General features: G+C 40.0%; 1 protein-coding gene across 1 annotated transcript in view; it reads left to right on the forward strand.

Moving 5' to 3' along the window:
- Positions 1–8,793, forward strand: part of VAV3 (vav guanine nucleotide exchange factor 3) — a 169,471-nt gene extending 160,678 nt beyond the window's left edge. The window contains exons 26-27 of the mRNA XM_085299070.1: positions 4,234–4,385; positions 6,060–8,793. Of these exons, the coding sequence (XP_085155196.1) occupies positions 4,234–4,385; positions 6,060–6,101 (194 nt within the window). The 3' untranslated portion in view covers positions 6,102–8,793. The remainder of the gene's footprint in view (positions 1–4,233; positions 4,386–6,059) is intronic.
- The last annotated feature ends 2,511 nt before the right edge of the window (positions 8,794–11,304 follow it).

The raw sequence follows: 11,304 nt of genomic DNA on the forward strand, positions 1-11,304 counted from the left end.
GCACCTTGCCCGCAGGAAGGGAAATGCCTAGGAGGAGCRCATGGAGGAGCCGCTGCTGCGGAGGGTGCGGCGTTCGCTCACGTCACACTGRCTCACCTCCGCTGATCTGGGGAGCGCTTGGCCGAGGCCGTGCAGATCGGGATTACGGCTGGCTCTCGCACGAGGCAGGGGAAGGCACCTAGCGTTCGCAAAACCAGATTTAGTCATAAGCAAGAGCCCACTAGAAGGTCTGAGTAGGCAACACGTTTTCTTCCTGCTCCACAAAAGCAGCCTGAAGTGTTATGCTCTGGGCTGGGTTTTGAGCACTTTCCATTGTTTCTGTTTAAGGCACTCATCTGCTTAACATTTACTTATGTAAAGTGAAACATGTAGAAAAGATGAAAAGAAAGCTAGTCTGACATAGGTACTTACCCTGTGGCCGTGACATCCAGCTGAGATGACGCAAGCTCAGTCCTCTGATTTAAATTAGTGCAAAGTCAAATTTTGGTCCTTCATTGTAAGTAAATTCGGTGAGTGCGTGGCAGTCGCCTCTTTGGTCAGGGTAGAAGAGGACCTCTCTTCCATTCAGTTGCGCAGGACTTAATAATCAAGTTCATTCTTGCTGGAACTGGAACAGAGTTCCAAGACACTAAGTCCTACACAGTAAGTGGCCTACGGTGACAGACCAACAGTCAAGACTCTGGGTTGCTGTACCTATCGTATATGCCCCCTACCTTTTCATCTGTGATTTCAACAAATAATAATTAATTTTTCATAAGAAAAACTGCTTTATCAGAAAACTCCTCAGTAACTATAATAAGAAGTAGGATTCGGTATCTTGCATATCACAATATGCTGTGTAAGATATTTTCTTAAGAAAAGTACAAAATAGTAAATGAAAATATTGACTAGTAATTATTGATTTAAGCTTATCTATCTTGTTGAAAGGGATTTCATATTTGGATAGATAGGCTACATTACTTTATGTTCATAGTAAAATCACCTCTTCTTAAAATATCTGAGAACTTGCTTACATTAAATGAACAAGTAATTATTGCATAATGTTCAAAAGCATCTTCAGAGCTGGCCCTGTTCTGCCGATGAGGAAGCTGGTAACACCAGAGAAAGAGTTAAGGCAGCCACCACTGAGTGCTCCTGGCAGTCCTGCCCATGCTTGTGTGATGGAACTGAGGTTTGCTTAAACCCTGCAAGTAAATGTGTATTGCTTCAAGGAGCCTGGAGACTAATACACAAGAGCAACCTTTAGGGGATATGGCTACAGAATTTCTCAGAGACCTTACCAGAAGGAGAGAGGAATAACTACTCACAGGTGGTAGTAATGATCTATTGACCTTTGGGGAACATAAGCACAGGCAGACATGTGAGCCCCTGGAGCCTCTTCTGGTTGCACCCCAGTTGCCTCATCATTGGCCCAGGCTTGTATTAAAATCCATTTGCAGCACATGTGTTTTACTGTGAATGAGAAATTCTTCCTACCAACTCTAGKATGAGCCAAAGTTGACTGCAGTGCCCTCTCTTTTTCTTTTCTTCCTGTGGGCCAAAGGGAAGGCTAAGCTAAGCAAAAGTATATTTTTCTCATTCATGCATATACCTTTTGCTCCTTACTTGCCTCAGACTTCTCACTCTTATTTCCTATTCATTCTTCTGATCTGTCCTTCCTAATGCAGAAGGCTTATTTATTACTGCTTCCTCAATGGCTTCCTTATTTATCTATTTATTAATTTCTCATTCACATTCTGCTCTTGGGCACTTTCTTTCCATCAGTCTCTGCTGCTAGTCCCTTCTGTCTCTGCTCCTCATTCTCCCTGTGGCTACCATCTTTCTCTCCTTCACTCGGTATTTTTTTCTCCCTCCCATCTGTGCAGATGTTTTTCCCACATGCGTACTGATTTCCCACAGAGTTCATTTACCCTGGGACAGCTTGGATTGGGACTTCAGGGCTGCTAGACTCTCACGGTGTTTTTGTGATTACAGCAACACCAGAAGGATGGGGTTTTCTTTACAAAGTTAGCGCTAGGCCCCGTTCCTGGGTTCCCTCCTTCATCTAGTTTCTTTTTATGTATTTCTAATTGTGTCCTCTTCTTTCCCCCCAAGTCTGCCTCCTGTTCTTTTATACCCATGTTTCCTCAGTGTCCTCCCTCGTATGCTTCCATGGTTTTTCCCCGCCTTGTTCTTTCCTTCCATCTTCTCCACCATTTGCTCATCTTTGCCTCACATTTTCTTCTTTCTTTGCCTGTCTCCTGCAGCCCCTGCTGCATCCATAGCTGCTCGCTGTTTTTTATTTTAATTTCTCCGAAACAACTGCTGCCCATGTGGTGCTCTTTATCTGCAAAATTGATTACTGAAATCCTGATAGGGTATTGGACATAACATTGATGTTAGCATCTGAGTAAATAGTGACTATATTTGACTTGCTTGGAGAGGAAGAAGCGTGTTTGAATTTTAATGTACTTAACTGCTGGCCTAGGTCTTACAGCATCTTCATATTGTGAACAAGAGCAGTAAGTTGAGATGCTGGTTCTCCTTTTGGCATATTTACATCTTGTATCAAATATCCAATAAGCATACTCTAAACACAATCTGAAATGTGGGAGTAAACCAGAATATGGTAAAAAGATGTAATCTGTTGTCAAAACACAAGGGCACTTCTTAGGCATTTCATTTTTTACCATGGATGTAATAATTATTTAAACAGAGTATTTACTGTTATTTTAAAATAAACTGTATTAAATGTTTCTGTAAGTCAAAATTAATTGAATATATGTTTTTATAGATTTGATATTATTATTCAAAAGCTCTTGTTTCTGTCAAATGTGCCTTCAGGGTCCTGAATGGGGCCAGAAGAAACTTTAATACAAGCAGAGCCAGCTCTGTTTGACTGTCAAGTTTTTCTAGTTCGTATACCRTGTTTTGTGTTCCTAATTTAAATCAAAAGAGGCAACTTGGTATGAACCTTTTTTAATCAATTACTGAAGGCATAGTTAAACTAGAATCTTGATCATACTTTGTACATACATACTTAATGATTGGGAAGCTCTAATAAGAAGTTGGCTAACAAGTCTGAGAAAGATGATGATTTTCTGTACATCATGTTAAATTAAGTCTTCCCTCATGACCGTGTTGTGAATTCTTCCGAAATCATTTTGGTAGGAAGCTGCCTTGTGCTGATATGTTTCTGCCTCTAATGACTATGTAGAAAAACAGCTGCAAAAGCAGGTAGCATCAGGTGAAAGRAAATGTTTCAAACTAGGATGCTTTGACCAGTTTTAGTAGCACGTGTTTCTTCTAAACTGCTCAAGCTAAAGGCCTAAATCTCTGGGGTGCTCTGTGCCCTGTTCCTCCATTTGGAAGTGTGGAGGGTTTCTTTTGCAACTCCAGACGTTCTATAACACAGTTAAAATCATCATCAGTTTGCTATAAGTCAAAGGTTTGGGGAGATTACATTTTTTTTTTTATATTTATGTAGCTTAATTTTTTTAAGTATTAATTTCACTGAAACCTAAGGAAAAAAAACTTGTGCACCTAAGTCCTATGACTTTTCTCTGTGTGGCAAGATTTGTAGAGCAAATCAGCTAGTGGTCAATTTTTTTTTGCTTGATTTACAGAGTAAACTCCTGAAAAGAGTGGGGTTATGTTAGGCGATGCTAATACAGACTGTAACAAGGGATCTATATGAATTTGCCGTGGAAATTCCTTACTTTTTTGTCCATGCTGATGTTAACTTCCAACTTGATGTGGATTAATACTTAACTTGGGAGCTGTTTTTGAAAGAACAGCACCTTAATCTGTTTTGCTTCATTAGAGTTTTAAAGCTGAATTAACTGTAAATGCTATTAATTCCTTTGGAAAGAAACTAGTGACCTGTAAAATATGTTGATGCCTGTACCTGGCAGCAAGCTTTATAATAAAACACAGAAGTGTAATAATTTCAAGTGTATTTAGCAATTGGAGGGGGGGATATTTTCGTTATAGTTTATCTAATTAGAGTATTTTTTCTAAAAATAAAAAGAACTGTAAAAGATCCCATGAAATCCATTCAACTTGCACAGTATTAAACTATGGAAAAGCTTCTTGACCTCTTTAGTGCAGGTGCTTTCACGTTTGCATAAAATTAATGCTAATGTGTGTTGTCATGAAATCTGTTTTTTATTTTACAGTACTGCTCTTTACATTACTATAGTACCCTTTAATTAACAAACTCTAATAATATCAACTTTTCCTGTTTCATTTCAGTGCTGAGCCCAAAGGTAATAGGCATTGCCATAGCCAGGTATGACTTCTGTGCAAGAGACATGAGAGAACTGTCCTTACTGAAAGGGGACGTTGTAAAAATTTATACAAAGATGAGTGCGAATGGCTGGTGGAGAGGTGAAGTAAACGGAAGGGTACGTTTTTTTTGTCTCATTTTGTACTGCCTTTGTTGACAAGGATTTTGTTCCTGCATCGTATGCTGCCTTATACTTAAATTCACAAGACCCAGCGTGTTCCCGTGAGTGTGTCATAAGAGCCAGGCATTGCTCCTGATCAGCCTTCAGGATGAATTGGGTTAATTAATGCAACCTAGCAGGCTGAATATTTGGAAACAATTGCTCGCTATGAAAGTAACGAGGCTGAGCGTCAGGATCTGGTTGAGTTTCTGGGCAGCCTGGCGAGCAGCGTAGCGCGGGGTGGTTTCCACACCTTCCGCTGCCGGGCGGCGTTGCAGCCATGGTTTTGCAGAGTTCTGCTCCTCTGGATCTCTAAAAACTTAGCTCGTATGAAGTGGCGTATTTAGCGGGGGTTTCAAAAGGTCGCTTTACACTACGCTCTGAGACTTGTGTGGTGGTGTTTGCAAAGAAGTAAACTTTCAATTTTGACCTGCAAAGCCTGTATTGTTTCAGTCTGATCCTACTACTCCTTAGCACAGGCAAGTCAGAAGTACCGAGGCTGCTGTCCCCGTGCCGAAGAGGTAACACGCGGGGACACTGGCTGCCCRATTTCCCTCCTGCTTTGTGAGCAGGGTGGAAGAAAGCAGCGAATTCACTGGAGACTGGAAACAAAAGTTGCAAATCTGACTGAACTAGATAGGGCAGGGTATGTTTGGATTTACTGCTTTGTGCTATTTGGGAAACTTTTTTTTAATTGGTCATGTCCATACTTGTGATTTTAAAATGAAACAGTCACTTAGGCAAGAAGAAATAGGGAAAGAGAAGAAAGATGCACACTCTACATGTGAAGAAAATTGAGGGTATCATTCTAATGCAGCTACCCACCTCCTAAATTACTGCCTGTTKTCAGCTGGCTGAGCTGTCTTGCTGCTAGCTCACCTCAGCTCTGTGGGGGTGCTTTGGCGAGGTGGTCTAACAAAACATGTGCAGTCACTCCTGGTATGCTCTAGGTTTGGTTTGGGGGTCKTTCATCAGTGATTGACAGGGTTCCTAAATTGACTTAGGAATAAAGGGGTCAATAAAAAATATAAAATAAATAGATAAGGCATAATTAAAAAAAAGACTTTGCCTGTCTGTATATCTAACATAATCCTTATTTAACATATCAATAACTTCAGAATGGAGATAGCTTTATCATTTATGAAGTGTAAAATGCTGGACTCTGCTTTCCAACTCTCTTATTTAAATATRCTTTTGGCTGCACAGGGATTTAACTGTATGTGCTGCAATAGCAATGCAATACAATCAGTCGCTATTTTCTTTTTAAGAGGATTCCCTGCACCTGACTGAAGCCTGTGGAAAAGTTAACTACCCGTTCAGCGGACTGCAGCATCCTGCCTGCAGTAAAACTTTTTCTGCTCTTAGACTTTCTTTTGAATGCTTAGATTTCTGATTTGGACAAGAGGATATTTTTAATTATTTTTTTTAAGGAGAAGAGAGGTTTTACTTTCTATATCATCATATCTGTAATTTATTCCTCTGTTAAGGACAATTGCCCTAACTCAGGCAGACCAGTCAAATTTATCTTTAAATCTTATATTTACTAAACAGACCCATCCTTGTTTTACCTAGATCGACTCCTTGAAAGACTGTGTATCTCATACTATTTTGTTCTGTTCTTTCCCTTCTTAGGTGGGCTGGTTTCCATCAACTTATGTTGAAGAGGATGAGTGAACTAAAAAACTTTCTGTACTGACCAGCAATTTCAGGGATTGTAGAATTTAATATCTGCAAAGTATTATTGGTCTTGTTAAGTATTTAAACAGCAGCATTTTTGTCTGTCTGAACCTTCTAGTCTTAATGCTGGCATTTCTACAGAAGTTTGTGCTGACAGTTTATTGCCTTGCCCAGAGCTGTGCAAGAAACAACCTGCCAGTTTGCCATCACTGGGGATCAGTACAAAGTCCAACCCTCGCCTTCCTGGAAGATCTCGGGAAAACAAATTTCTTTCTGCTCCTTTTCATTTCACCCTGTTAGTACACCATAAATACTAGCCGTGGCTGAATGTTTAATAAACCTCTTTTTTCTAGCTAACATCTGTGATGGTACAGGGAGATGAAGGCTTATTTTTCCTTATCACTGCATGCAGAAAACAGAGTTCAGTCATTCCAGTGTGCATAAAGTGTAGTCAGTAGACTTGTCTTGAAACATCAAACTACCTTACTTATCACCTTACAAACAGTTTTACGCTCACAAAAACATTCTGAAGGAAATGTAAATGTAGTAAATATGAGTAGCATTCATGCATATATAATTAGTTAACTAACTTCTTTGAGGTCCTGCCTAAATTTTGTAAGAATTTGTTTAATGACAGGATTTTAAAAAGGTGTAGTGATGTGGTATTGCTAGAAAGAGCATCCACAAAGTGGAATTGTGAGATTCCTTGTTTATCATCCCAAAGATTTTTGTGTGTGCGTGTGTTTCCCCTCCTCCCCTTCCCATATAAGCCACTGACCATGGAAGTGCAACCAAGGATATTCATGGCAAGATGTGTTTTWAAAAGCACCAGCATCAACACTGCATAAATGTTGTAGTCCTATTCTGTAGCAGGGTATATTAATGCAGCCACGGAGGGGCTGGGGATGTTGGCAGGATTTAACTTTGCAGTAAGAATGCACTTAACAGCTGTGTTCAGATGTTAACTAGAAAAACACTCTGTTTGTTCCTGTGCATGTATTGGATCTGTAGGATCTGAAGAAGTAAATGGTAAAAGGTAGTATTAGAAAAAGTAGGATTTCTTTTTTTAATTACATGCAGCAATGTATGCAAGATGGTGTCACTTCTCAAGTGTAAAACTGAACGTCATGCTTTAGGCCCTTGGTTGATTCAGATGAACTTTTGGATGCTTTCAGTTATAAGCTGTCTTTTCTTTCTTAGACAGGAGTTTCTACCACTTTTTGTGCACTTGCAAGGTAATGTAAAGGCATGCTGCAAGGTTTTGGTGTGTCCTTTCCTCTGTCCTTTCCTGGGTGTTACTGGAAATGCAATGAGTGTTTGGTCTTGTTGCACTGTTCTGAACATCCTCACAGAAAAATGTGTGTCCAGGCTGGCTGGCTTGAAATCTGCAGGGCTCATAAAGCGGTTTCCCTGCTTTGGTGAGGCAGTTTTAAAACGTATGAAGTGTCAAAACTGCTGTAGTTAGGGGCTTAAATAAATGCGGATGATGTCTTCAGATACGTAGTTTCTAATATTTAGGTATTTTCTGACTCAGTTTAAGCTTGTGAGAAACTAAAAAGATCGTAACTGCATTTTTATGCTAGGCTAATGTTTTCCTCCTTCAGCATTACCAATCAAGAAAGCAAATTCATCCTATCCTATGTCCTCTATTGCTTTTCCCTGTCTCATTTTCACATGGGCATCTTGCCATTTGTATATACAGACATGGCATGGGGGCCACTTTTTCCCGCCAGGATAAGGTCCACTCTTCTTCCACAGAGCAGAATCTGTACCAATACATGTTTCAGCTTCCTTTTGGCTGCTCCCAGTGATCTGTGCTGCTTCTTCTGGCTTTCTCTTGGCCATGGGGAAGAACTAAGTGGAGCATGGAGGATTCACAGGAGTCCTGCCTGTCTGCAGTCATCTCGCCCACCAACTGTGGCTAGCGTAGGCTGCGGTGTGACCAGGTCACAAGGGGACCTGCTACTCAGAAGTCTTCCACTTGTGGGTGAGAGTCAGCCTTGCAGATGAAACTCTGCTGATGCTCTAATGTTTCAAAGATTTACCTCAAAATTATGTAAACTGTGATTGTGTTGAGTATATTACTTGATGGAACAATTCAGAGCATTTGTAAATATGTAGATTACGTATTAAGCATATTTTGTAAATGATTTGTACAGCAGTGTAGCCTGGGATATACTGTCTCTGATCATGCTCTGCCATGCAGTTTGATTGGCATTCGTGGGTCTGATCCTATCCTCCTTAAGCAGACAAAGTCACAGTTCTGCCTGCTTAAGGGGTAGAGGGTTCAACTTTAGGTCTGTGAAGTGTTTAGTGCTTTGCTGTCATATAGTTCTGAGAAGAAGCAGTTTAATTCAATACAAATTAAGAAATGCATCAGTGGTTTTCAGGAGCTTGTTTTTAGAACCATCCTAAAGTTGCTGTAAAGCTTTTAAGCAATTCCTGAGTCCAGCAGTCAACCCTGGGAAGGAACGAAAGCCACAGTTAGACTGACTTCTGTRGTAACTCTGTGCTTGGTCCCTGTATTGATTGAGTTAATGCTGCATCTTAAACTGTATTTTGAGTACCAAAGATTTACTGAATATTCTGGAGTGTCTCTTTCATGTGCTGCTTTTGCTTGTATGGAGATCTTATTGTCATGTGATGATGGAGTTGCAGTGCTTAAATTTGTAATATTATGTAAATATGTTAAATAAACTGGTTACTTTTTTGTTTAATAGCATGTGTCAAAATGTGTATTTGGCTAGTATGAAGCTTCTGCTTTGTTTCTCTAAGCACCTTCTTACAGCAAACAGGAGTTGATAATGTTTTGGTTTTCCCACATTTGTATAAACCTTGTTTAGCTGTAAGACTGAGCTGTCATCTGTCATCGTGAATGGGACAGTATAGTTTTTCTTGAGAGCTTTTCTATTGTTAAGTATGTTAATTTATTCTCCTGCCGCATCCAGGAAAATGCTGCTGCTGCTGCTGTGTTTGGGATTTTTTTCCCCCGCTATAGATGGTATTGGAATCAGATTCATATRCTATTGATCTTTAATCTGTTGAAGATGCTTGTAGGTTTTGATTGAACAAAGGTTTAAAAAAAAATGTGTCATATTTCATGGCTATATACTTTGTCTTCCACTTTGTTTTTCCCCCTTTATCATATGAATTAACGTACAAGTTCACGTTGAATTGAGCTCAAATCTGAAAATACAGTCTGTGCTGGATTTCGTGGGCTACTTAACCTTTCCATGGTGTAACTGATTCATGCATTTTTTTGTAATATAACCTTTATGTTTATTAAAATATATCTGGACAGGTGAAATTAATTCAGCAAGGTCAGTGGTGGTACAACTGCAATGTTGTTTCCTTGTGTCACTTCTATTTTTCAGTAGCAAAGCTTTTCTTGTGGAACCACCCTTTTAGCAGATAATCATTAAACTTAATGAGGCATTTACACGTCTCTACAGATGTAAGGCATAATTTTCCTGTCACCCGTGAACATATCACATAACGAGAAGTTACACCTAACAGGAGATGCAAAAATGTTTCTCAATTAAATTCTCTTGTTAACAATATCACACGCAGTCACAGGCATTCTCCATGCTCTTATGTGCGAGAAGAGATGTGTGTCCTCTGGTGGGTGAGAAGTTGAGAAAGCACCATAAATAGGGCATAAGAACCACTTGGTTTTGGATTCTGAATAATCTGTTCAGTTGTGAGACTTAAAAGCTTACCTGAAAACCTCAGCCTGAAAGAAATCTAGCTTCAGCAATGACAGTTAGGCCAACCAGGTTACCTTTCTGCTCTGCCTCGCAGGCAAACATGCAGTGCTCTCTGAAGGAGACGATAAGGTCGATCCTCAAGGTTCCTCTAGTTCATAAAGGTAAGCGAGAGATGCTGTCCACAAAAAAATGGAGTTTGCACAAAATACCAAATCTCTGGACCARGTTTTGTTCCATTGGCTTTGATACTCGTTGCAGAAATGGTGATGTTTCTAATTCACAGTTGGTATAGCCAGTACTTTGGAAAAAGAGCTGCAACTGCAAATATAATATATGCTCTGTCAGACACAGTTTTACCTACTGTATCAATGCTATGGTAAATTAACTCGTCTCTACTGCAAAGCAGGCTACCCAGAGCCTCCTGTGACTATTTGATCTGCAGTTCACCCTCTTCGGTCTGAGAGCACTGCTGCTTCCACTGGAGCGGCAATCGCTGCAAACTCCGTAATTTGCAATACAGAGCTGAGCAGCCCTACGGTTGTCCGGTACGCGGCAGTGATCTGCACTATGGCACGTGTATAATCTCTTCAGCCAGATGGTGACAGTCATGTTGCAAGGCAGGTAGAAAGGTAAGATAACAGGTGAGAACTGAAGATGGTGTGCACATATCATCCATGGTACGTTAGCAAGCCAGAATAGTGTTTGTTTTCATCAAGTTCAGCTACGGTCATCAGTAGCACCCAATCTTGAATCTTTCAATCTATTCATTTACGAGAAGTTCACCAGCTTCTCTTGAAATGTGTTATGGAATTTTAGCTCTTACCTAGATGTCCATTATATGGAGGAAAGTGCAATTTTGAGTCATCTTGACTTTATCAAGCTGTGGGCTGAGATGTTAATGATACATATTTTTTCATTGATGATGATGATGAACGTATAATTAGATAACAGAAATCTAGAAAGGATTAAGCATCAGAAATGGACTGCATCAGGGCTATACATTGCATTATCTCAGCAACTTTCTTTTCAAGATCAAAGAGCCGTTTGTTTTTATAGCAGATGAGATTGGAGTTTCTAATTTGGTTTGTAATTCCTGAGCAGCTGTAATGTATTCTACCTGTTCACTTTAAGGATCTCTACTGCTTGCATGATTGTAACATCAGATTTTATTTAATAAGCCTCCTGAAACTTCTGAGTTTCAGCTGGCTTTTTTGGGGGGAGAGGAGGGAGGGGTGTTACGTTTTTTGTCTTGTAACATTCTTACCAGAAACTCTGTGAGTTCGTTTTAAAATGCTGCAGTCTGACCTTAAGTAAAGTCATGGTTATGACACCTGGCAGGTTGGGAGGTGGCTGTTTGCCAAGAGGAAGGAGGTTGTTTTGCCTCTTTCAGAACTCTGTTTACGCTAATAGTGTGAGGGCAGAATGTGGCTTTAGGAAGAACAAATAGAGGAGATGGGAGAACTGGAAGTAGAAGGTTGGTATCATACCATTTG

Source organism: Rhea americana, unplaced genomic scaffold (genome assembly GCF_003343005.1).
Source record: "Rhea americana isolate MKP2758 unplaced genomic scaffold, rheAme1 scaffold_144, whole genome shotgun sequence".
Taxonomy (NCBI): Eukaryota; Metazoa; Chordata; class Aves; order Rheiformes; family Rheidae; genus Rhea; species Rhea americana.